Source organism: Haematobia irritans, chromosome 2 (assembly GCF_050003625.1).
Source record: "Haematobia irritans isolate KBUSLIRL chromosome 2, ASM5000362v1, whole genome shotgun sequence".
NCBI classification, from domain to species: Eukaryota; Metazoa; Arthropoda; class Insecta; order Diptera; family Muscidae; genus Haematobia; species Haematobia irritans.
The window spans coordinates 13,344,857-13,371,624 of record NC_134398.1 but is presented as its reverse complement, the minus strand read 5'-3'; the positions used below and the strand labels follow the sequence as shown (position 1 = coordinate 13,371,624).

The 26,768-nt window shown below is 33.0% G+C and overlaps 4 protein-coding genes and 1 long non-coding RNA gene across 6 annotated transcripts; 4 read left to right on the top strand and 1 right to left on the bottom strand.

Annotated features, from left to right (window-relative positions):
* Window positions 1-2,044: 2,044 nt before the first annotated feature.
* Window positions 2,045-8,860, top strand: LOC142223500 (uncharacterized). 2 transcript variants are annotated; one of them, XM_075293388.1, is made up of 3 exons: window positions 2,045-2,478; window positions 5,583-5,901; window positions 7,509-8,860. In XM_075293388.1, exons 1-3 carry the CDS (start codon window positions 2,468-2,470, stop codon window positions 7,644-7,646), a joined length of 468 nt encoding a protein of 155 aa, XP_075149503.1. In that variant the 5' UTR covers window positions 2,045-2,467; the 3' UTR covers window positions 7,647-8,860. The 2 variants fall into 2 exon arrangements, with proteins under 2 accessions (XP_075149503.1, XP_075149504.1); XM_075293389.1 differs by lacking the exon at window positions 2,045-2,478 and adding an exon at window positions 2,843-2,940.
* Window positions 8,861-11,009: 2,149 nt separating this feature from the next.
* Window positions 11,010-12,251, top strand: LOC142226889 (uncharacterized). The gene is made up of 2 exons (XR_012719767.1): window positions 11,010-12,018; window positions 12,077-12,251. It is a non-coding gene; the product is annotated as an uncharacterized LOC142226889 (long non-coding RNA).
* An 895-nt stretch (window positions 12,252-13,146) lies between these two features.
* On the top strand, window positions 13,147-14,716 carry Sas10 (UTP3 small subunit processome component Sas10). The gene has a single exon (XM_075293386.1). It carries the CDS (start codon window positions 13,254-13,256, stop codon window positions 14,646-14,648), a length of 1,395 nt encoding a protein of 464 aa, XP_075149501.1. The 5' UTR covers window positions 13,147-13,253; the 3' UTR covers window positions 14,649-14,716.
* A 1,780-nt stretch (window positions 14,717-16,496) lies between these two features.
* On the bottom strand, window positions 16,497-17,898 carry RpL7 (ribosomal protein L7). Its single transcript, XM_075293385.1, has 3 exons — window positions 17,760-17,898; window positions 17,370-17,668; window positions 16,497-17,194 (listed from the first exon to the last, which is right to left on the bottom strand). Exons 2-3 carry the CDS (start codon window positions 17,666-17,668, stop codon window positions 16,735-16,737), a joined length of 759 nt encoding a protein of 252 aa, XP_075149500.1. The 5' UTR covers window positions 17,760-17,898; the 3' UTR covers window positions 16,497-16,734.
* A 2,657-nt stretch (window positions 17,899-20,555) lies between these two features.
* Ripalpha (RPA-interacting protein alpha) lies at window positions 20,556-22,038 on the top strand. Its single transcript, XM_075293384.1, has 4 exons — window positions 20,556-20,775; window positions 20,848-20,934; window positions 21,265-21,518; window positions 21,577-22,038. The coding sequence occupies exons 1-4, from the start codon at window positions 20,653-20,655 to the stop codon at window positions 21,737-21,739; spliced, it is 627 nt and encodes a 208-aa protein (XP_075149499.1). The 5' UTR covers window positions 20,556-20,652; the 3' UTR covers window positions 21,740-22,038.
* The last annotated feature ends 4,730 nt before the right edge of the window (window positions 22,039-26,768 follow it).

The window sequence follows — 26,768 nt, the reverse complement described above, 5'->3', positions numbered from 1 at the left end:
ACGTGTCCATTTTTTACTCTGACATATCGCTTGATAGGAGCATTGAGAAGATTCAAAATGCCATTAACATCCTTGAGAGGAGATTAGATGACATACAACTCTCGCTATCCGCCAACAAGTCAAAGGCTATGATCATTACACCTGGTAAAAAAAAGTTGAACCCCACATGGCCACGATTATCGATCGGGGGATCCACAGTTGAATATACAGACAAGTTCTGTTTTCTAGGATTCATCTTGGATTCTCATATGAATACAGACAGACACATACGATATGTTAAACGGAATTGTTTTGCGTTCATGAATATATTGCAAGCACTTTGTGGTGTTACTTGGGGGGCAGACCCCCATAATTTGTTATTGCTCTACAAAGGGGTCGTAAGACCTAGAATTGAATATATGGCCCCATTATTATTAGAATGTTCTGCTTCGAGTCTATTGGTGCTGCAGAGAATCCAATTTCGAGCTGCAAGAATAGCTTTGGGCGCGTTAATCTCCACTCACACACTTGCATTGGAGCAAGAGGCAAATCTCATGCCCTTACCGGAGAGATTCAGATTTCTCGCAAATAACTACATAAACAAGATAATTTCTAATATAAATCATCCAGCAAGGAAATATATAACCCATTTCATAGATAGTCGTTTCTCTGGATCTAAATTTATGTCTGAATATGCGGAGAAAACACGCACATTCCACATTGAGGAGTACAACAAGTTGCCCAGACATCAACACTCTTTTGGGAGCATTATATACAGACCAACAGTACATTTTTTGGATACTCGTAAAGATGACATAAACCCAAGTGTTGTGCTGACAAAATTCAACTGCCTGATGAATAATAAATGGAAACATTTTACCAGAATTTACACGGATGGAGCCAAAAATATGGATAGGACCAGTTTTGCCTTTTGGACACCAGATATGGACATAGAAGCATCCTTTTCATTACACCCAATATGTACAATTTACTCAGCAGAGGCACAGGCCATAATAGAATCTCTTAAATTCATAAAAGCTAGTGATTTGGACAGATACATTATTATTTCAGATAGTAAGTCTGTTCTAATGGCTTTAAGTTCATTTGGAAACAACAGAACACATCCTTACATTTGGATTATAAGAGAACTGCTATATGAACTTGATCTGGAAGGCTATACTGTTCATTTTCTATGGGTTCCCAGTCACACAGGAATTCCAGGAAATGAACACGCGGATTATCTGGCTGTAAACCATACAGACACATTACATTATCCGGCGATACCCTATATGGACATTAAATCATATGATAAGAACAAATCTGTAAGATCTTGGCAGCAGAAATGAAACGAGAGTCCATTCGGACGCCGTCTCTATTCATTATCTAGAACTGTTAATACAACACCTTGGTTCCGAAACCGAAAACTGCCTAGGGAGGTGATTACACTAATATGCAGAGTCAGATTTGGTCATACTTGCGCCAAGGCACATTTGTTTAGAGTGAATATGACAGACAGCAGTGCATGTGAATGCGGATCAACGCAAACCATCGACCATCTCACATTTGAATGTCCCAGCATGAGTCTTACATCAAGAGATTTCCTGATTAGGAAACTTCGCAATGCTGGTATCAGACAACTCAACTGCATAGAAATATTGAAGAAGGATGACCAAAATATCTATGTAGCACTTCATAAATTATTCAAATGCTCAGACAAGATACTGTAATTTCAAAACAACAATCAGATATTCCCACAACTTTTAATAATACCCACAACTAAAACCCAGGAAAGGTGGCATCATAGATCTGGTGTCTCAGCCACCTTTTACTACAATTCATATGTGCTGAGCACATATGAAACAGAAGAAGAAGAAGAAGAATTTCTTAACTTGAATTCTAGTGCAATCCTTTGAAACACTGTTTGAAAGTGTGTTAAATTCAAGCATTTCTCCCAATGCTTGTAAAATATCGATAAATTCATTTATTTCGATAAAATAAAATTTATTTCGATAAATTTGGATCTACCATAATTAGAAAATTAATATATATCGTTGTATCAATCAAGTAACCGAAAAATAAAAAAGGCAATATACTTCATAATTTAGAGGCGAAAAATAATTATTGCATATATATAGAGGAGACGAGTAAAATTTGAACTCTAGGAAAACCGTCTATTTCATGGGAAAATCAATATTCCTTTGAAAAGGCAACTTTCCCATACGCACACGTCAAACATAGGTCTTCGCCGTGTCATAGACGAAAATACTAAAACAGACAAAGGCATCATTTTATTCGCAATAAACATCAACGCTGAGAAAAAAGTTAAAATTGTATTGGGTTTTCCATAAAACAAGCTGGGCCAAAACAACAAAGAAGAAGCAACGCGGAAATATTAACCTGTCATAATAAAGATTCGTGTGTCTGTCGGTTTGTACAGGAGAATTTAATAATTAGTAAATCAACAACACAAAACCCAAACAATATCAAAATGGACCGCGGGTAAGTAGCTAATTTTAAAGTGAGAATTTTACCATTCTCGCTTGCTGGGTAAATGGGGGTAAATTATTGATGTTATCGGATAGCTTTCGCCATTTAAGTTTGTCTAAATAAAATTTGTGGTAATACCGAAACAACGAATGGGAATTGAAAATTGTGCCAAGGTCTTTCATATAAGTATTTTGTTTTTTTTTTTCTTTCGTTGCTGTCTCATACGAATGCCAGCTCTCCCCAAATTTAGGGCCGATGTCTGTTTATATAGGGGTTCGGGGTTCATTTACATTTGTGGGTAATTTATAATTAGTGTGCAAGAGGTGATAGTAGTTGTATTTTTATATTCTCAGTGGACCTTGTAATGGTTTCCTAAAAACTTATTGTTTTGTTGCCATTTCTTTTATTTCTGTTGGCTCTTTTGTAGCGAGGCGGTTCATTACACTTTTCTCGGAATTCATTCATGTACGCAAGGTGTAGTGCATATATTAAGCGTCAGTTATTAGCAAACGTACATTATTGATTTCACGTTTCCCATTTTTGCATAGTGCATTCTAACGAATAGTTTTAGTGTACTTTATGTTTGGTGATAATATTGATGATGACCTAAATCATATATGTGCCTTCTTGTAATGGTGTATTGCGTCCAATTATAGTGCTAGGATCTGTTAGCCTGTGCCCATATCTTAACTTATTGGATGGAGTGTGTCCAATCGATTGGTATCAAATAATTGGAAATTCAACTTTATCGCATAGGCTATATTAATCTTAATCACCTGTTTTCTGAAATTTTGAAATATGAGGGTATCCAACTTAGATGTCAAAGATGGATCCTAAAGACTTCATTTCACATTCCATACACACCGATATCCTATGTGAAACTTTGAAATATGTATAATTTATGTATGGCCTTAAAAATAATAATCGGATCCCTGGATTGGATTTGATATGTTGAGCATTTGCATGGCGTTACAGACCAGACACAAACAAAAATTCTGGAGCCTTTTAAATCCCAATTCTTTGGGTCATTCAACATGCAAAGTGAAAATTGGATAGGTCCTCAATCATAACAGCATAAACATTGAAAAATAAAAACCCTCGCTCTATATGTATATTCACAGAAAATTTAAATAGAGTAATTTAAAACAAAAACTTAAATATACTACATATAAGCGAGAGTCTCCTTATTGCAGTGGCTAAGTTTTTTATAACGTTGTCGAGATTTTTATCATGTCAGTGTTAGAGTAGGCTAAAAATACAAAGCTGATCGTTGACATGAAAATGGAAAACGATAATTTAGCTAATTTATAAGTTTTTTTAGGTTTGGTACAAGTCAAATGGAATGGAATATCTCGGTGTATAGACAGCAGTTGTAGCCTTCGTTGATCATGTCGAGGTGAAGCCGGTGCGCTATCTTGTATGAAAGATCAATTTCTCATTCATGAATTAAGCCCTTCTGGCCAATGACGGCCACATTTTTTAATAGACAGGAGGTGTAGCCCCCGTTGATCATGACGAGGTGGAGACGCTACAATTTTTTTATTCTGGCTAATGACGGCCAAATTTTTTTCGCGTCGTTTTGGATGTTCAGATTAGTATAGTTTTTTGATTGTTTTACGATTTACTGTAGTCTCTCTACTAACGTATAAAAATATATGTACTATAATTTCAATGGAATCTAAGAATGTTCTTCAGTTTAAATTCTACGGATATAAAATAATGCAAAAAATATTTATATCTTACAATTTGAATTAAGATAGCTAGTTCTATTTTCGTATAAGATTGTAATATACGTTAGAATAGTTCGTTGCAATTTGCTAAATCGGCCTCTTGAAGGATTGCAATTGCTTAAATCAATAACAATTTTGAATAAATAACGAAGTTTGTATACTAACCTATATTTTGTCCATTAGAGCTCGACCGAAGCATCGGCTTCGGCATTCGGCCAAAAATCGATAATCGGCCTTCGGCGTCCGATTATCCGAAGCCAAAACTTTTTGAATAATTTATTTGATATTGAATTGTCCAAGAGTTGAGTTTGTCTCAGTCAAAACACCCAGTACAAATAAAACGAAAAAAAAAATATACAAAAATCATCTTTTGTCATTATAATGTAAAACTACTGGACTGAATTACCTTTTATTGTTGTATTTATGCATTTGTTGAAAAAATATTCTAATATTAAACTAAAACACACCAAATGTTTTTAATTACAAATTTGAAGAAAATAATCGGCTTCGCCTGATTATTGCTTTTTTGCCGAACATCGGCTTCGGCCAAAAAACCCGCTTCGGTCGAGCTATTGTCCATTGGAATATTCTTCGTCTTCCCTTTGTTTTTGTTGTGTACCATTGGATTCAAGTTTCGTCGAATGTCACGAAACGATGTTCAAATTGTCTCGTATTTAGCGTCATATACTCTTCTCTAATGGCCTAAACCTTTTCCAGAGTGAGTTAGTGGGAACATCCTCGTAGGGAATCTCGTTTTAATTCCCTTTTTACAGGCTATGCAAAATGCTCTTGATTGTTTATATATCAAACTTGTATGAGGATGAGCCTCAATCGTCTACGTAAAAGATGGTTTTACTATAACCCACCTATAAGCCACCGTGGTGCAATGGTTAGCATGCCCGCCTTGCATACACAAGGTCGTGGGTTCGATTCCTGCTACGACCGAACACCAAAAAGTTTTTCAGCGGTGGATTATCCCACCTCAGTAATGCTGGTGACATTTCTGAGGGTTTCAAAGCTTCTCTAAGTGGTTTCACTGGAATGCGGAACGCCGTTCGGACTCGGCTATAAAAAGGAGGTCCCTTGTCATTGAGCTTAACATGGAATCGGGCAGCACTCAGTGATAAGAGAGAAGTTCACCACTGTGGTATCACAATGGACTGAATAGTCTAAGTGAGCCTGATACATCGGGCTGCCACATAACCTAACCTAACCTACTATAACCTTCAATCACCGTGGTCTACCTTTAATATCCCATATAATATCAATTTATATTTTTTTGTTTCTTCGTAACAATGTTGAAGTATAGCGGAAATATTCGTTTTTAAATTTTATCAAGTTTTGATTGTTATTTCTAATCTTTTATTACATTACTTTTATTTTCAGTTCTGGACGCTATTCATACAATCGCCGTGAAGGTGGAGGCGGTCAACGCCACAATAATCATTCAAATTCTTCATTATCGTCATCATCATCTTCATCACTTTCTTCGTCTTCAAATAATCATAATTCATATAACACACATCGTAGTGCAACAAATAATTCGTCACATTATTCAAATAATTCTTTACCAAATAATTCAACATCATCATCATCGATGTATACAACTACAACACACATAAGCAATAATATAGCACCAACAGCCCGCGAACCGATAACACAGCATGATGAACTTATACGGTACATACGAGAAGCATGGACAAAAGTAAGTAAAATCACAAAGATATGGGTTGCTTTCATATAGCTTTTATCAAGAGGAAGGAACGTAATTCTTTCTTTTTCCTTTTTATGTATGATTTAAATCGAAAAATATGTTTCGGACTGTAGACCCAATTTTAAGATACGTTTAAAAAATCGAATCTTTAATATTTGAAGTCTATAGAAAATTTTGTCAAAATATTATATAGAAATAAAATTTTGACGAAATTATCTATAAAAACAAAATTTTGACAACATTTTCTATAGAAATAAAATTTTGAAAAAATTTTCTTTAGAAATAAAGTTTTGGAAAAAATTTCTATAGAAATAAAATTTTGGAAAAAATTTCTATAGAAATAAAATTTTGACAAAATTTTCTATATAAATAAAATTTTGACAAAATTTTCTGTAGAAAAAAAAAATTGGACAAAATTTTCTATAGAAATAAAATTTTGTCAAAATAAAATTTTAACAAAATTTTCAATAAAAATAAAATTTTGACAAATTTTTCTATAGAAGTAAAATTTTGACAAAATTTTCTGTAGAAAAAAAATTTGGACAAAATTTTCTATAGAAATAAAATTTGGACAAAGTTTTCTATAGAAATAGAATTTTGACAAAATTTTCTATAGAAACAAGATTTTGACAAAATTTTCTATTGAAATAAATTTTTGATAAAATTTTCTATAGAAATAAAATTTTGACAAAATTTTCTATAGAAATAAAATTTTGACAAAATTTTCTATAGAAATAAAATTTTGACAAAATTTTCTATAGACATAAAATGTTGACAAAATTTTCTATAGAAATAAAATTTGGACAAAATTTTCTATAGAAATAAAATTTTGACAAAATTTTCTATAGAAATAAAATTTTGACAAAATTTTCTATAGAAATAAAATTTTGACAAAATTTTCTATAGAAATAAAATTTTGACAAAATTTTCTATAGACATAAAATGTTGACAAAATTTTCTATAGAAATAAAATTTGGACAAAATTTTCTATAGAAATAAAATTTTGACAAAGTTTTCTATAGAAATAAAATGTTGACAAAATTTTCTATAGAAATAAAATTTTGACAAAATTTTCTATAGAAATAAAATTTTGACAAAATTTTCTATAGAAATAAAATTTTGACAAAATTTTCTATAGAAATAAAATGTTGACACAATTTTCGATAGACATAAAATGTTGACAACATTTTCTATAGAAATAAAATTTTGACAAAATTTTCTATAGAAATAAAATTTTGACAAAGTTTTCTATATAAATAAAATGTTGACAAAATTTTCTATAGAAATAAAATTTTGACAGAATTTTCTATACAAATAAAATTTTGACAAAATATTCTATAGAAAAAATTTGACAAAATATTCTATAGAAATAAAATTTTGACTAAATTTTGTATAGAAATAAAATTTTCCAGTTTTTGGTAAATATTTTTCCAAATTTTGGTAGATATTTGTGGGCTCGAGTGAGAATCGTGATTGCAAAGGATAAACGAGCTCCATCTCTGTCGAAAACAATATCATGTTTTCTTGTTTTTTATTTGATATATTCATTTACATATTTGACTAATTTTTATTATTATTTTATTGTCTTTTAATTTCAGGTTAGTGAACAAAGTACTTCTGTTCTATACAGTGATACTGATAATCAATTAAAGAATTTTAAACCTTTCAATTTGGAAGAATATTGGGGTCAGCGGCTGGTTCAAAATATTCACATTTCTTCGCATGGTCATCAATAAGAAGTCGCCCTTCATATTAACAACCACAATAATATATTTGAGACAAAATTAATAAGTTAATGGCAAAAAACAAGAACAGTTATAACTGAGAAACAAAAATATTGACAAAAACACAGATGAATTGTTGGCAAAGGAATAATAAGCAAAATTTAAGTAAACACAAATCTTAATAACATTATAAAAAAAAGACAAATGTAAATTCGAAAATAGAAATTTGTAACAAGATTATCTTAAAACAAAACTCCGTTTAAAAGAACAATATTAAAAATTATATTTAACTTTGAATAGATGAAACAAACAAAAACAGTACAGACAATTTAATATTATACATTAAAATAATCTAAAACATATTTGCGTTATATACAGGGTTTGGACAAATTGTCTTTGTTTTTATTATTTTTTAATATTCTATTAGATTTCAAGAGGTTATGGGATTGTTCTATATGTATATTTTGTTCTGTCTTGAAAATCTATTGGAATCACATACACTTCATTTTAGTGTATGCTGTTATTTATGATGATCCGTTTTTTGTATTTTTATAGAAATATAATCGTTTTGCGTTTAAAAAAGTATTTGCGGGAATACTTTAAACTGCCATTAAATTAAAAATGCAATTTTTTATTTTTCATTTCCTATCATGATGGGTAATGATGATGCATTTTATTTGCAAAGGCATTATTGTTTTTAACCCTGTATATAATTTATATGCCGATGATGATATATAAGCAATAGTATATTAGTATTAACATGAATACAGAAAGGAAATATTCTCAAAACACCAATAATTTTAATCTCAAATGGTAATTTATTTGAAAATTATATTTCGCATATATGAATTTTTAACAAAAATATTTTTTTTTTATGTTTACACAATCCCTTCCCCCCACCTACCGGGTAGACCATTCCTATTTAATATATTGTTTTGCTTGAAATCGTTTTGTCTTTTATACTTAGGGTATTATGTTGGAAAATGTGAAATTAAAGTTAACCAAGTATGTTTCCCAAAATTCACAGAATATCAAAAAATGCCCTAAGATAAAATATCCCTTTTGCTTGCATTTTTATTATTTCTTTTATGTATGTTTTTATGTGTGTCCCTTTTTATAAAGGTATTTATTAAAAAAAAAAAAACAACAAAAAATTTTTGTGTTTTCCAATGTTGAATTCTTTTCTTAATAGCGATTAAATAATACATTTAAATACTTTTCAAAAACATACTTTTTTTATTTATTACGGTCCTGTCTGAAGGGCCATTAGTCAGAGAAGAAATTAGAGTAACATCGAAAACCACTACCGCCACTAAAATAAACTACAGTAGTCTGCCATTTGCCAGTTCCCGACCCGGTTTTCTTACTGTCAACGGAAAATGGATTCTCTGGTACATGTCCGAGACCAAGGATCATTCGAAATAGTGGGCTACGTAGGATGTACTATCCCGTCGACCCGAAAGGTAAAACTCGCAACTTTTCTAAAATATTCGTTCTAAGTACTCTTTGAACTACCTTCGTGCACAGAGACTAGAACTTGACCGCAGAATCCGGATTCGACCAAAAATCGATAATCGGTCACAAATCGGCCTTCGGCGCCAAGAGGCCGATTAACCGAAACCGAAACTTTTCTAATTATTTATTTCATATCGAATTGTCCCAGTCAAAACACCCAGTACAAATGAAAGAAAAAGCTCAAATTCCTCCATATGGGAAAAACATGACTTAAGCCCAATAAAATTGAGAAGCTTAGAAAACTAATATTAGAGAACGAAATGGATTCATATATTACGGAGCCTACGGAGCTACATAATGGTTACATATTGAACTAAAACATTCCAAACTTATTTACAAATTTCAGGAAAATAATCGACTTCGGTCGATTATCGAACTTCGGCTTCGACCAAAAACCCCACATCGGTCGGGTTCTAACGGAGACATATATTTTGGCCTCAAATCATAAAGTTGATCTAACAATTTTTTAATTGAAATGACTTTAATCGCTGAAATTATAATTCCATCGGCCAGAAAAAGGGGTGATTCCCATTGATTGTCTGGAGAATGTTAGAACAATCCAAACATTTTACCGCCACGGGAGACTATTTTGCAGGCATCCAGAAAACGTATTTTGCAGACGGTTATAAAAGTTGTATCCAAGTGTATCAAGTTGAAAGAAGGCTACAGTGAAAATTATATTGCCACTTTTCGAAAATATTTGTATTAACTACTTCTTGAACCACCCTCGTTCACAGGAAGAGATATTTTGCTTTAATAATGGAATCTAAAGTACATCCAGAAGACTAGTGAAAAGTCGGTCGCCACGTTTCGAAAATATGTATGCTAAGTACTTATCGAGCCACCCTCCTTCACAGAAAGATATAGCCTTTAATAATAGAAATTGATCTAAAAAAATTTAATTGAAATTACTGCAATCGTCCCAATCAAACATTGTACACCCAAAGAAATGTGAGTAGGAAGGTACAGCAGAAAAGCGGCTACTGTTCATTGAAATAGCAAACGTTGTCTGATATTTTTTCAACTCGATTAAACTAAAACTGACCACTTTTGTGCAACCGAAGCATCTCCTTGGCTTTTTCCAGTTTAACTATTTGTGCATCAGTGAGCTTTTGGACTATTTGAACTTCAATGGCATCCGTTCGAGTTATATGTTCAAATTTTTTTTCTATAGAAAATTTTGTCAAAATTTTATTTCTATAGAAAATTTTGTCAAATTTTTTTTCTATAGGAAATTTTGTCAAAATTCTATTTCTAAAGACAATTTTGCCAAAATTTTATTTCTATAGAAAATTTTGTCAAAATTTTATTTCTATAGAAAATTTTGTCAAAATTTTATTTCTATAGAAAATTTTGTCAAAATTGTATTTCGATAGAAAATTTTGTCAAAATTTTATTTCTAAAAAAAATTTTGTCAAAATTTTATTTCTATAGAAAATTTTGTCAAAATTCTATTTCTGTAGAAAATTTTGTCAAAATTCTATTTCTATAGAAAATTTTGTCAAAATTTTTTTCTATAGGAATTTTGTCAATTGCGAACGAACGGCAGTCACTCACTTTCGTGCCTAGATTTGGGTTTCTCTAACTTCCCTTTGTTCATTCGTATGGCTTACGTTACTGTCAAATGCTAATATTACCAGATCTCAATTATTTCAATTACTTGAAAAAAGGCCCCTACATTTTAAAAATTATTTTCCATACAATTCAGTCTGGCATTGCCGTTCATTTGGTAAACTTTTTCCGCTTCTGATATTTGGTTTAGCTCAATAATTTTTTTTAAGAAATTAGTCAGCGTAGAGAGATATGTATTTGTATGTCTATATATCTCCAATAATTAGGGTTCGGGTTTCCTCCCAGCGGCGGAATCGAGAAGGACCTTGCAAATTCAGGCATGTTAAATGCCTTAAATTGGAAGGAGTTGTGTTTATAAGGCATGCATGTGTACTGATTTTACATTCATCGGAAGCCTTCTAAAATCAGACCTGTATTTAAGCATTGCGTTTCATTTACTTTTTTCATTTTATGCACACGGACATTCTCTCTGCCTTCTTTATAGCAAGTTGTATAGCATGGGTATTAAAATTATGTAGCAAGAGAGATGTCTTGTGCTCTCGTTTAAAAGAGAGCTTTAAAATTGTTTACATTCCTATTAATTTATAATTAGAATGCATTTGTAATGCCTTTCATATTATGACAATCCCCGACTTACAAATAGAAATGAATAGACATGTAATTACATTGCTTTCCACTTCCAAAAATAAGCTATTAGGAATGCGTAGGATTTCGTGTATGTTAGAGGAATTGTATTTTAACATTTTCTACCCCCAAACAAAAACAAAAATGAAACATAGCAACATTTGAAATTTATAACTATTTATGTCAGAAAATATTTTCATTAATGCCATGTGGATAATAATTTAGCGTACGCCAGTACATGCTATTCGTTAGTTGAATTATTGATCTGGTAAAGTACGTACGTCTTCCAAATTATAAAGTGTTTCGCATTTGCGATAGTAACCTTAAGTATTTAGTGCCAGTGTCCAGCACTATCTTTCAGAAGAAACAAGATACTCGGCTCTTATTTCTTTCAGACTTTGACCGACTTGCGAGAATGCAGCCTGAGGAATATCCTCGTCTTCATCAAGTCTTCGGGGTGGAGGAGCTAGGCGCTTCCAAGGATACACTATCATACAATGGACTCATTCCGGCCAGAAGATGACGGACACGTGGAGGAGAAGGAAAAAGAAGTTTAGAGGAATCACAATGGACCAACTATGGTCTAAGTGGACACAAACCCGCTAGTTCGGATTGGTGTCAACCTCCATAACCTAACCTAACCTAACCTAACCTTAAGTATAAAACTCTAACGGTAAGTCTTTAATTTTATTTTATTATTTTCATTTTTTAATGCATTTTAGTTCTTTCAGATCTTGACAATAAATTTACCGAAACGCAGAAAGAATATAGAGCCCAGACGAATCAAATATAGTGATATCTTGGGGAGTGACTTGACATTTTCTTTATGTTTTTATATATCTCTGAACGCTAATCTTTTTTAATGTTAAAAATAAATAAATTTGAAACAAAAGCATAAAAATTTAATACCGGATTATTTATTTATCATAAAGGCATTATTTTGGGAATGTGTATGGAAGGCCTTCCTAAACGAGAACCCGTTTAGCGCTACAACATGCCTACAATAGGAAGGACGTGAGAAGATAATATAACTATATCAGCAATTATGTAGGTGTTTTATATACACTCGTGTAAGCCTCCTCCTTTTTGTAGGGCTGGTGAAGGGTATTTTATGGAAGCTACAAATAAGGCCTTGCCCTCCAATCTCACCCTATGTTAAATGGAAAGGAAGGTGTAATGTCCTAAGCAGGCCTCTGTAATGCCTAGACAGGCCTGGAAGGAGGCCTTCCAACCCCATGAACTACGCCGCTGGGCTTTTAATGAGTGCTCCATTTAAAATGTGTGTGTTTGTTCGTTTTGGAATTTCCTTTAAACGGTCTATATTGCGGTTATAAAGTGAAAAAGATCGATATAAACCACTGTAATCATATATTTGCACCAAAAAGCGTTAATCAATTTATCAATTGTTGAGTTTTGCCCTATTTTTGAATCCCTTAGTCCACAAAAGGCAAGGTTTGTGCAAGGTGAGTGGATTTGACATTTCCGTTCAACAAAATGCGAACGAATGGAGTTAGAGAAACCCAATTTTAGTGGTAACGTTACGTTTTCGTTCTCATTGATTTTCGTCTCACTTGTCGTTTAGATAGGGCTTAGAGAAACCGAAATCAGCTGATTTTCGTTTTGTATGCGAACGAAAAGCAGAATTCGGATATCATAAATAGGCTGTTACTTTCTGGCTAGTTTTGACAGTATAATTTTTTACTGGAAAAATACGCGAACAGACCTACTAATTCGATACGTCACGTTACACACTAATTACAAAGTTCACTCATTGTTTCATTCCATAATGTTCCATAGTTCGATGCAAGTCCATATCTCATGTACCATATGATCGCACGTGGACTGCTTGTTATTTAAATTTTATTTATTTACCGATTGTATCCGACGTTTGTTCCGGGATCCTACAAAATGGATAAAATAAAATTCAATAATGATGACGGTGGTCAATATGAGCCCACAGACTCCGATGAAGACTATAGTGAAGAAGAAAGAGAATTGCTGCAAGAAGTGAGAAAGGGGCGATCCAGAAACGAATCTAAACAAAAAGAAGTATTGGCATTTACAGATTCTGAAGGGGATGATGATGACGATGAAGATGCTGGAGAAGACAACGATGACGATGAACTGGGTTTAGCCGATAGTGACATCGAAGGAGCGGAATTGAACGAAGATGATTTGCCAGACACCAAATACTGGGGTAAAAAGTCAAGTGCCTATTATAATACGGATTTTGTGGATCAAGACTACAGCACGTACAATGAAAAAGAAGAGAAATTGGCAAAATTGGAAGGAGAGGAAGCAAAGGCTATACAACTGCGTTTGGCTAAACAATTGAAAGAAGAGGATTTTGAATTGGACACAGTCTTTAAGAAATCAAAAAAATCGAAAAAGTCTGCCCCGGTGGAAGAGGAGAAAAGTACTTTGCTAAAGGCCGATTTTTCTGGTCTAAGTAAAAGGGAACGTTTAGAGCTGTTCGAAAAAGATTCCCCCGAATTCTCAGGTCTCATAGGAGACTTTGAGGGATATATGGAAGAAATACAGCAATTGCATGCTCCTGTAATGAGTTATGTTCATGAGAATAATGTACCCATGATACCAGCTTTGCAATTTGCTCAACATTATCAGAACATTGCACTAACCTATTGTTCCAATTTGGCTTTTTATCTTTTGTTAAAAGCCAACAGAACCTCAATACAGAATCATCCAATTATTTCGCGATTAATGCAACTTAAAAAACTACTCAATCAATTGGATGATAAACATGAAAATATCATTAAGCCTCAACTGGAAGCATTATTGGAACGCATACAGGACGGAGATCAATTCGAAGTTTTAGAAATGAAAAATGTAGCAGAAGTTGGCACATCAAAACCAAAACATCCTAAGAAAGCCAAATTGGGTATCTTGTCGGAATATGATAAAGAAGATCAGCCTTCAAAGAAACGGGTTAAACTGGAAAATGATAAAGATAATGAAATGGGTTCTTTTGCTCAAATGTCTTCCGATGATAATGACGACGATGAAGCAGAAGATGACGAAGAGGCTGGCCTAGATGAAAATGACGAGGAAGATGGTGAATCCCGTCGTGGCATCACTTACCAAATTGCCAAAAATAAGGGTCTTATGCCACATCGTAAAAAGGAACAACGTAATCCCCGCGTTAAACATCGTGGTAAATACCGTAAGGCTTTGATACGACGCAAGGGAGCTGTACGAACAGTGCGCAAGGAGACCACAAGATATGGAGGAGAAGTATCTGGCATTAAGGCCACAGTTAGTAAGAGTATTAAGTTTAAGTCCTAAACCATTGTGGATTATATGTCACGTAGCATATATTTCAATTAATAAAAATTTAATTTTGTATATAAGTATTTATGCGTATCCTATTTTAAAGATAGTTTTCTGTGCAATTCCCAAATTAGGTAATTTCATTGGCGCTATATGTTGAATATGAACGAAAAAAAAAATTATTATTGAGTGGTGAGTTGGCTAATTTACTCCTAGAAAATTTAGCATCCATTCCCCTAGAATTTTCTCCTCATATTTGAAAATTTAATATGTTGGACGTCGAAGGGCTTAACATCATACATGACTTATGCTTTGGTCTTATGTCCAATGCATGTACACAATTAAAAGACAAGTGCTAAAAACTTTTGGGTCATATGGCTAGACATGTAAGAATCAGATGGAATACATTTGAAAGCTGAGCTGTTATGGGCGATATGGTAAATGTTTATTTTGTGGCAAATGTGAAACGGAATCTGTACCCTTCCATAAGAGGGTCTGTACGTATGGCATTTCATAAGGGTGAAAGACACTATAGACGACTCATTTACCCCAAATTATTTATGAGATCGAATATGAAAAAATTTTAATTGGGTTCCTTGTGCTAAAAAATTTCTTATGTGCCAAATTTTATGGGGGTTGAACATTCTCGGCTAGACCTATCCAGAATGTCTTAATGTCTAAATCAGGTTATGGAATCATAACAGCATAATAATAATACTTTTTAGCAATTAAATTTGCAAAGATTTGGTTCATTATATGCAGATAAAATAAGGAAATCGATTTCCGAAACCAAGTCTTAGAAAACCTACATTGCAAATTAAAAGAATCAACAAATGTGATACCCTACAGAAATTAATAATCTTATCTAGTTTTTGCTACACAAAAAAGTCTCAAGGTCCATCATAGTGATACCACTTGCTGTTAAACTGTAAAACACAGCTCAATGATAGGAATATTGAATCGAGTTTTTCCAGAATCACCAATTGTGATGAAATAATCAGCTCCTATAAAACATTTGGTCGCCAGACCATCTTTGTAAACAAGGTGGTCATGTCGACAATTGCAAAACACCCATGGTCGTTTTAATGGAAATGGAGATATACATTTTATGACAACAATCTCCAACTATCTTCATAACGCCTTCAGTGTATATTTAATTTGCATTACAATAATACAGTGATTTGTATTTATGAGAAAAAATTTACGACCCTCACCGAAATCATTACGGGTACTAAAATTGCTGCTGCAGGCAAACTATTGGTCGCAGTAGCTATTGATCATATTTGTGAAAACGGGCAAGGATATATCAAACTTTGTAATGTTCTTCAAAAAAATGTTTCAGGAAAAAATGGGAGGCCTGCTTCTAACTAAAAAAAAACGTTAGATTTAAGCTCGGGGGTCTATAGATAAAATTGAACATAACGTGTTTTTTGGGGTAAGCTAATTTTAATTTCCATGCAGCCCAGTCAATGCATACAATGACCTCATATTTTTTCAGGATATATATTAATACAATTGCAACTAAATCTTCATTAACACTCTTACATGTGCATGAAAGTCCTTTCTACAGAAATATCAGTACCGAATTAACAAAAAATATTTTTCCTACATGAAAAACGGATTTATGGTAAACGGTCATTTAGGCTAGTCAAACCCATGCAAATTTTTTTCTCAGTAACTAGCCGATGAACTTTTAGAATTTCTCTCAGCTATCTCTCTTCAAAAAGATTTGCACGTTTTTAAGGTGTTTTTGATAACAGATTGGGAAAATGGAAAATAATGCTGTTTATTAAATATTAGAAATTCTATCAAGCATCAGTGCTATTGACATTCACTTATCTGCAAAAATTTTTCATAAAACACTTTTTAACTTAAAAAGATCCATCTTTTTGTTTATTTTTTCCATGCTTTAGCATTAGATATAAAAAAGTATTTCCTTATTAACAAACGTTCGAAAACGTTTGAAATTTAAAGCATAATCCTGTTTCTTTTATGTGTGTGTATTGTATATTCTTGTCACATTTTGGAAAAACTAAACAAACAGACATTACATGCTAATCTCGATTGGTTATAAAAAATTAACCAACCAACATGTCCATGTTTAAACCATCTTGCGGAGTAGTTTGTTGATCTTGTCTTCACGGTTACCGAAGTCACCACCATCGACGTAGTGGTTAGCCTTCTTACGCCAGCCGCCAGTTGGTGTGTTCAATTTGAAGGGCCACAAGAAGTTGGAAGCGTGCTTGAATTTGGGTCCAACGGTGAAGATTTCATGAACCAAATCTTCAACGCATTGAATTTGGTGAGCTTGACGCATTTTACGTTCAATCACAAAGTTATCGGTGATTGGCACACGTTGACGGTTATGCTTAACAAATCCACGTTTGTAGATCAATTCGCGCACAGACTTCAAGTTGGGATAGCCCCAGGTAATGTAGGGTTCAGCAATACGCAACATGTTGATGGTAGCCTTGTTCAATTTGATGAAGACACCATTGTTGATTTGACGCAAACGGAACAATTGCAAGACCTTGCGTACCTTGGGGGCAACTTTGTTGATACTGGAATAGATTTATGAAAAACAAAATTATTAATAATTGTTTACTTCCAAGTGGGACCGGCCAGAAGAATAGTAAGGTTATGTTTATAAACAAAACATATATGGCTCTAGTAGAATTAAGTACCATGAACCTCACACATTCTTTTTGCCAAATTCAATAAATTTATGCAACTCACCCGCGAATACGGATCACGAAAGCCAATTTAGATTCGGCAGGAACGTAGAATTGGCCACGGCTCTTGGCCAAGCGGCGCATTTTAATTTCACGTCTATCGGCCTTAATATATTCACTTTGGTATTTCTCGGCACGAACCAAATTTTCGCGTTTACGCAAAGCGATAACGGCATTGCGTTTCAGCTTCCTCTTGGTTTCGAGGGCACGTTTGCTGAGCTGCTTCTTGCTGAACTTCAATTTGGACTCAGGCACAGCTGGGAGCTTTTTAGCTCCGGTTTTCTTTGCGGCCGTGGCAGGCATCTACATAAAGAACACATTTGAACTGGTTAATAATGGTAAAGGTATTTAATTCACACATTTTCCAATGAAAACATTAACTTTTTTCACTAACCTTTACTTGTCACAATGCACGTTGAAAGAGAAAAGGAAAAGGCAAAAGGAAGTTGTTTTCAATGTTGTCAGTACTGAAACACGTTGTCAGCACTGCCGAATGCAACAGTGCGTTCAATAACAGTTAACATGGAGTTAGTGCACAACGTAATGGGACGTTTACACCTACAATTAATTGGGTAATTCATTTGCTATTACATCTCATAATTGAGTAAAAAAACACAAAACTATCTGTAAATGCTGACAACAATTTTTAATCTGTACCACAGACACTTTTGTGTCACAATATCGGGATTGCCTACGACAAAAGAAAATGTAGAAAATGATATTCGTTTATGGTGTTTTCTTTTCTTGTAAAAAATGCGCACTTTTTTGCATTTTGCTCGGCAAATGTACATGTTAGGTTTTTTTTCTAAAAAAAAAACAGGCAAAAGTGCGAAAAGGCTTCTAATTCTGTTATAAAAATTGCCACCCGTAAAGATAAATTGCTGGTATTTTCAGCATTGCCGACAAACGAGAGTGCTGCGTTTGTCCTGATTGCTACTTTGAATTTCTTTCTGCCCGTTGAAATGATAGCATTTTTTAGGATACTAACAGCATTTAAAAAATGCGCATCCTGTACAGACAAAAAGAAGGCAAAGCACTTTTTTCAGAAAAGTAAACACCATTAATTTGCATTTAGTGTAGTTAGAAGGGCAATTTTGTACAATTAAAGGTAAGTACTATGTTCGCTTTTCGCGTTGAAATTTTCGTGGTTACTTTATTAAAACAGTTCCATATAAAACAGACAAATTAACTCAATTGATGCGTAGTTTCTTGTTCCTCTAGATTTCGGCAAGACTTTACAGGAATAAGTTTGTTTTCATTTATAATTTTGATTATTTAAGGAAAAGTAATCGCGAAAATAAAGTGGTTTTCAACTCGAAAACCGAACATAGTACCTACCCTAAGGTCGGAAAACAATGAAAAACAGCAACAGTCTTGAGCTCTTCTTGTTTTTGTTAAAAGCGGATTTTCCAATACATATAGAAAGGCCGAAAACGCAAGTCGTCTGGCTTTCGTTCCGTCGGAAACTACGAATAGCACTCATGTCAAAAATGCACAAAAACTCTTTTGGAACGGTTTAAATAATGTTGGAAAAGATAAGAAGTTCGAAATATGGGTTCCACATGAGTTAACGCAATTTGTACCTATTAATAGCAATAAAATAGGCCCATGTCCTCTGACCACGAAAAGTGAATCACTTAGGATGAATTTAGTATGAATTTGACCTTCTAACGGCGTCTAGTCACCAAAATAAAAGATTTTCTTCGTGTTTCGCTAGTGAAAACTACAATTACAAGTACAAAATGTCTATAAAGATAAGGTTCTTCTTAGAAAAATCGAAAAAACGTAGAGGTCCAATTCTTAATTAATAACTTTTCTTTCCTCACAACAACATCGATCATATAAATTCGAATTACGGTGTGGTCAACGCAAGTCATTTGGATTATCCCCATTAGAAAATTAAGAGCAACTCTACGTTTCCTTGCCAAAGGTGGCTATCAAAAGGGTGTAGGAAAATATCGATACGTATCTGTGGCGCAGTGTAGCCTGAGCAAAATTCCTATTGCCAAAGTGGATATATTTCATAAAAACAGAAGAGAAAAAAAAACTAATCCCGAATCCCGGGATTTTTCGACATCCCGAAAAACTAAAATTCGTAAAATTTTTAGCCTTTTAGTATTATTTATTAATAAATTGGAGTCTTTATTCAGTGCAAACGTTCCTTAGATATCATATCGACAAATTGAGTTCATAAACATTTATGGTACACCTCGAGTAAGTATTTATTATACATGAGGTAAACTATAAAAATCACAATTTCATCAAAAATTGAAGTAAACGATAAGGTCCTCAAGCAATGACAAAATGTCCGTCAACAATATGACAAGATCGCGTTTATCTGATAATGCCTTGATATTTGTAAGAAGTTACTTAAAACCATGAAGTACAAAAGGATTAACAACACAACGAAAATATACCTAATCTAATCAAAATCCTTCAAATGTTTTGCTGAATAAGATAGCGATATGCTTTTTTTTCATAATTTTTTGAAATTTCTTTTTAATTTACTCTTATGTTCTTTTGTTAATAACTATTTAAAAATCCCGAGATCCCGGGATACGATATTTTAAAATACCGAAACCCGGGATTTATAAAAATCGACCCCGAATGACAGCCCTAAAGGCCGGTATGCACCTCTAGCGAAATTTTCGGTAGCAAAAATTTATTTAAGTCTACAACAAAAAAACAGGGCTGTGTACTCAAATTTTAAACCAGCTAATCGCTTTTAAAAATTGTTAATATATGTTCCAAATAGTCCTCAAATAAATTGTTTATTATTTACAGACCTTTTAAAACTTTTACGCACACAATGATTGTAATAAATTAAATGTTTGCTGCCAAAATATGCATTTGACAACCCTGTTATTTTCATTAGAGGTGCGTACCAGCTTACGAAATTGAACGCTACCGAAAATTTCGTTAGCTTAAATAGCAATGCATTTCTTATGGGAATGAAATTTTTCGCTAGAGGTGCATACCGGCCTTAAGCATGGAATTCCTAGCGTAATAGAATATGTTAACGGTACGCATTTATTTCCAGTGTCTTTAAAACTCTAGGGTCTTTTTGCATATGTCATATTAACAAATAGCTCCATCTACATTGTATTTCTTGATATTGCCGCCGACCATGGCTCTTGCTTCAATCTTCTATGGCATCTGCCAAATGACAGCTGATTTTGCTTCTGCAGCCATTTTCATTCTGTTTATGCCGCCCGCCTTTTGTTTGTTTGCCATTTTTGTAAATAACTTGATTTAGTTTCGGTTTTAATTCTACACTCTACACTATCATGTCTCTGGAATGTCCTACCAATCCGGTGTACAATACATCTGTGGAGCAAAAGCTTAAATCAAAGAATGCCGCAAAAGTACGACGATATGGTAGTGAAAAGCTAAGGGATATGTTAAGAGAGGTAAGACAGCAAGCTAGTATATGTGGCCTCATCTGGTTATTCTAATTTGATGTCATTTAATCTTAATAATAGAAGTGTATTATACGCGCTAAGGAGGCTCGTCAACAGTGCTATTCATTAGTGCGTATTGGAGAAGATGGAAAAGCGATTCTGAGTAAGGTATGTAGAAATTACAGTAACATGGTATCTGCCAAAATCCACCTTATGGAGTGTAATTCGCTCAAAATTGGGGAAAGGCAATGGGTGGCCATAAAACCATCCAAATTCAATTTTCAAATACAGTACCAAAATTCAACTATCATTTGTTTAAAAAGAGATAAATATAAAAATTTGCCTTGTGCTTTCAATTGGAGGCTTAGTATGGCTTTGTTTGATAATTTTTTATGTCGCCATTTTAGAGCCTTTTCCCCGGTAAAGTGGATTTTTGTCCCATACCTAATTTCATTTACATTCTTTCTTTTTTATCGTCCTTTCTTTAAACCTGCATAGGATACCATTCAAGATATTTTGCGTCAAGAACTAGCCGAACTGGAACATGATATAGAATTGCAAAACGAAATTTATCATGAGATTTTGGAAGAATTTAACGAATGGTTTGTTCAAGAATTTGAAAATGAGGCTAATTATCTTGTGGAAGTGGCCGAGTCTCAGGCCTTGGTATGTCCTATTTGTCAGGTTAAAAATTTGGTGGCATATCAGGCAAAAGATCAACGTTTCAATTATCGATGTAAATGCAATGCCAAGTAAGCTAAATGCTAAATATTCAAAAAAAGTTTTAATTACTTTATTTATTAAATATAGCTTTTTCTATTCATCGGATACAACGGCACTGCATTCGAATCTATTGGCACATATCGATACCCATGAGAAGAAATGCATAACAAAATTGAATTTCTTTGTAAATCCCATAACGTCACAGCTGGAAGCTATATGTGATAATTGTGATTACTTTTGTGCTTTGTAATTCCGATATACGTCTTATGCTATGGTCACACTGGGCAAATATTTGACAGAAACCGAAACCGTCGCCACAGCCAAACCAGCAAACATTTTCAGATTTTTGGAAAATGGTTCTGGAAAAATGTTTGACACTCATTTTGCTCAAATATTTGCATAGTGTGTGACCCTATAGCCTTAGTTTTGTTTTCGTAAACTCTAAGTAGGTTCATTTGTATTTTCCCTATGATTATGAATATTTTATGTTATTGAAAATAATGGATATAATCCTTTGAATTAAAATGATGTTTTGTAAAAAAGTCAAAATATTTAGATATTTTTTATGTCATATGTTGGGGACGTTTTAAGTTTGCCAATGGTAAAATTTCAAATTGATTTTCAATCATACTAACTTCGATGATATGTAAGGTCGTCCTTGGCTTGTTTTCAGCACTTGCTTAAATAAAGTTTTGAAGTGGCGAATTTTAAATCTTGGTAAGTGCAGGGAAAATTCTTAAAGCTTCCCACGGATACCACATAGTCACAAAATATGTGAACAGAGTTTTTTATACGGACTAAAAGGGGTGGAGAATGATAGTATGACCTAAGACAAAAATTAAAAATTTTAAATTTGTTGAATTTATATTATTTTTTTTCAAAATTTTATTGTATAGAAAATTCTGTCAAAATTTTAATTCTATAGAAAATTTTGTCAAAATTTCTACATTGTATTTCAAAATTGTATTTCTATAGAAAATTTTGTCAAAATTTTATTTCTATAGAAAGTTTTGTCAAAATTTTATTTCTATAGAAAATTTTGTCAAAATTTTATTTTTATAGAAAACTTTGTCAAAATTTTATTTCTATAGAAAATTTTGTCAAAATTCTATTTCTATAGAAAATTTTGTCAAAATTCTATTTCTATAGAAAATTTTGTCAAAATTTTATTTCTGTAGAAAATTTTGTCAAAATTTTATTTCTATAGAAAATTTTGTCAAAATTTTATTTCTATAGAAAATTTTGTCAAAATTTTATTTCTATAGAAAATTTTGTCAAAATTTTATTTCTATAGAAAATTTTGTCAAAATTTTATTTCTATAGAAAATTTTGTCAAAATTTTATTTCTATAGAAAATTTTGTCAAAATTTTATTTCTATAGAAAATTTTGTCAAAATTTTATTTCTATAGAAAATTTTGTCAAAATTTTATTTCTATAGAAAATTTTGTCAAAATTTTATTTCTATAGAAAATTTTGTCAAAATTTTATTTCTATAGAAAATTTTGTCAAAATTTTATTTCTATAGAAAATTTTGTCAAAATTTTATTTCTATAAAAAAATTTTGTCAAAATTCTATTTCTATAGAAAATTTGATCAACATTTTATTTGTATAGAAAATTTTGTCAAAATTTTATTTCTATAGAAAATTTTGTCAAAATTTTATTTCTATAGAAAATTTTGTCAAATTTCTATTTTTATAGAAAATTTTTTCAAAATTTTATTTTTATAGAATATTTTGTCAAAATTTTATTTGTATAGAAAATTTTGTCAAAATTTTATCTCTATAGAAAATGTTTTCAAAATTTTATTTCGATAGAAAATTTTGTCAAAATTTTATTTCTATAGAAAATTTTGTCGTGGTGAAATTCTGAGTCGATCTAAGCATGTCCGTCCGTCCGTCTGTTGAAATCACGCTAACGAACGAAACAAGCTATCGACTTGAAACTTGGCACAAGTAGTTGCTATTGATGTAGGTCGGATGGTATTGCAAATGGGCCGTATCGGTCCACTTTTACGTATAGCCCCCATATAAACGGACTCCCAGATTTGTCTTGCGGAACCTCTAAGATTAGCATATTTTATATAGCCCCCATATAAACCGATCCCCAGATTTGATTTCCGGAGCCTTTTGCAGGGACAAAATTCATCCGATCCGGTTGAAATTCGGTATATGGTGTTGGTATTTATATGTTCTTTAACAACCATGCAGAAATTGGTCCATATCGGTCTATAATTATATATAGCCACCATATAAACCGATCCCCGGATTTGACCTCCGGAGCCTTTTGCAGGAGCAAAATTCATCCGATCGGGTTGAAATTTGGAACGTGGTGTTAATATGTGGTCTCTAACAAACACGCAACAATTGGTCCATATCGGTCTTTAATTATATATAGCCCCCATATAAATCGATCCCCCGATTTGACCTCCGGAACCTCTTGGAGTAGCAAAATTCATCCGATTCGGTTGAAATTTGGTACGAGGTGTTAGTATATGGTCTCTAATAACCATGCAAAACTTGGTCCATATCGGTCGATAATTATATATGGGGGCTATAAAGCCGTTCCCTAGATTTGATCTCCGGAGCCTCTTGGAGGAGCAAAATTCATCCGATCCGGTTGAAATTTGGAACGTGGTGTTAGTATATGGTCTCTAACAACCATGCGAAAATTGGTCCATATCGGTTCATAATCATGGTTGCCACTCGAGACCAAAAATAATCTACCAAAATTTTATTTCTATAGACAATTTTGTCAAAATTTTATTTCTATAGATAATTTTGTCAAAATTTTAATTCTATTGAAAATTTTGTCCAAATTTTACTTCTTTAGAAAATGTTTTCAAAATTTTATTTCTATAGAAACTTTTGTCAAAATTTTATTTCTATAGAAAATTTTGTTAAACTTGATTATATACGTATTTAATCGGCCTTTTTTAGTTTAATATATACCACGTATGGACTACCTTGCAATTTAGAAGCCGGTGTTAGGAAGTTTTAAGATACCTTGCCATTGGCAAGTGTTACCGCAACCGTAATTCGATTGTGGATGACAGTCTTCCGTAGAAGTTTCTACGCAATCCATGGTGGAGGGTACATAAGCTTCCCCCTGGCCGAACTTACGGCCGTATATACTTGTTTTCTATAAAAAAATTGAAGTAACTCTTAGTCCAGGTGGAATATTTTCTACCAAAACGTCAAGAATTCTACCAAATAGTAAAAAATCTACCAGTTTTGGTAGAATTCTACCAAATGTGGCAGCGTAGCTGACGTGTGTCCCATCTGTAACTAAGGGCCAAATGAGACTAGTTACCTTTTTTGCTTGCCCAGCTAAACCAAACCGATCACTCTGGACATATCGCATCCTTGTCACAGCGTTCCTTGATCTGGATACGAGCTGATGTACTGTTACAACAAATGAAAAGTTTATTAGGCGGTTTGCGAGATTACGAAAAGTCAACATTTTTAATATAAGTACATTTTTCACTTTTATCCCTAATCGAATTTTGGACTTTTTAGAAAATTGTAGCAGAGTTCATATGGACAATTTAGAAGACCATGTTAAGAAGTTTTAAGACAACTTACCATTGGCAACTGTTATCACAGCCGTCGTTTGGGTCGTTTTGCGACAGTCGATGAAATGCTAAACACATCACCATAAGGACACTTTCCTATGGGTGTAAATTTAATAAAATCAAAATATTAAAACTAAACATTTCTACAAATCTTCCTCATGTTCGTTTTTTTTTTCTTTCAGTGTTTATTCATATTTTAAAACAGCTCTAGAATTTGTGGTTTTTAAAGTTCGTATATGTTTCGTTAATGTACCAAAAATAAAATTTATATGAGGTCCCATGTAACATAATCCAAGTTGAAAGCATTTTACCACGAAATCCTCGAAAAGAGTTTCTTCTCAAGTTCGTATGTCTTGTTTTTTTTTTGGTAAGTTGCAAGTTTAAATTATGCAAAAGATATAATGCATCAGTGAGCGGATGTCAGAAAGAGAAAACATTTTGTGGATTTGTGGAAAGAAGACAAACAATAAAAAATAGCTAAAAAATAGAAACATCTCTAAACAAACGGAAGTGTGTTATTCGTATATGGGACAATTCAGAACTCTTTGGATTGCTCTAACCACTGAAGTGCAAAGTCAAGATTTTCTTAATCTGAATTTTTGAAATTGAGTGTCGTCGTAATACGTACCATTATGAATTTCGGATGTGATTACAGAATAAGCTACCATGCAGAGAAATTAGACGCCAATTACTCGATTGCCAATTTCAGGGCCCAGAAGACGATTTTCCGATACAAAAGTCCAGTTTAGTGGTTTGACTTTTGATGTCGCGACTTCGACTCTTTGGTGAATTTTCAGCAACATCACATACCCCTGCCAATTGAAATTCGACTTTTATCTCACTATAAAAGTCGACTAGACTCCTTTGGAAAACAATTAAAAAAGAGGAATGAAAAAAAGAATTAGTCGATTTTAAGATCACAAAAAGCCTTTATATTTTTTACAAAAGTGGCGAAATCGACATCCGACTTCAGCGGCTAGACATTTGACGTGGCGACTTTTCAGCTTGACTTTTTCATCAAAGCAAATGGTTTCTTAGATATAGGCGATCCAATATCGGGGCTATATATAGCCAATATCTGGTGATAATATAGCTCAAAAACTGTACATGAGATTTTTGAATTTTTAATTTTGATTTATTGTAATAACCAATATATATTACTGGAATTATGTCTGGTCAATTCCTCTAGAACAGTTTCATAGATATAGGCGATCAAATATCGGGGCTATATAGCCGGTATCGGTGACGCTATATCTGAAATGTTGATTTTTTAATGTTGGTTTTTGGCCCAGGCCAATATCTACCACTGCCATTTGGTCTGGTCAATTCCTCTAGAATGGTTTCCCAGATATGAGCGATCCAATATCAGAGCTATATGTTGTCTGATGGCACTATATCTCAAATACTGTGCAAGTTATTTAAGAATCTTATTTTTGTACCCCCTAGATGTTTTTATTTTTTTATTTTACTATCTTATGTCCATTACTTCAGGATATATTGACGATCCAATTAGACTATTTTTGTCACTATAAAAAGTCGAATAATCGAATCATGAGAAAAAGTCAAGCTGCAAATTCAACAAAAAGTGGATTCGGATTAGTCGAAAAGTCAATTTTCACCTTGTATCCCAAATTGTCGACTTTTTAGATTTTTAAATTAGAAAAATCGACTTTAGCAGTTAGACTTTTAACGTCGCGTCTTCGAC

What these genes read in the sequence shown, in the direction of transcription:
- LOC142223500 (XM_075293388.1), top strand. An exon ending in TACGAGAAGCATGGACAAAA is followed by an intron (nt 5,902 to 7,508) that starts GTAAGTAAAATC and finishes TTTTAATTTCAG; the next exon opens with GTTAGTGAACAAAGTACTTC.
- Sas10 (XM_075293386.1), top strand. Translation starts at nt 13,254, where the DNA reads ATGGATAAAATAAAATTCAATAATGATGACGGTGGTCAATATGAGCCC.
- RpL7 (XM_075293385.1), bottom strand. Translation starts at nt 17,668, where the DNA reads ATGCCTGCCACGGCCGCAAAGAAAACCGGAGCTAAAAAGCTCCCAGCT. An exon ending in TTCGTGATCCGTATTCGCGG is followed by an intron (nt 17,195 to 17,369) that starts GTGAGTTGCATA and finishes AATCTATTCCAG; the next exon opens with TATCAACAAAGTTGCCCCCA.
- Ripalpha (XM_075293384.1), top strand. Translation starts at nt 20,653, where the DNA reads ATGTCTCTGGAATGTCCTACCAATCCGGTGTACAATACATCTGTGGAG. An exon ending in TAAGGGATATGTTAAGAGAG is followed by an intron (nt 20,776 to 20,847) that starts GTAAGACAGCAA and finishes TCTTAATAATAG; the next exon opens with AAGTGTATTATACGCGCTAA. An exon ending in GAAAAGCGATTCTGAGTAAG is followed by an intron (nt 20,935 to 21,264) that starts GTATGTAGAAAT and finishes AAACCTGCATAG; the next exon opens with GATACCATTCAAGATATTTT.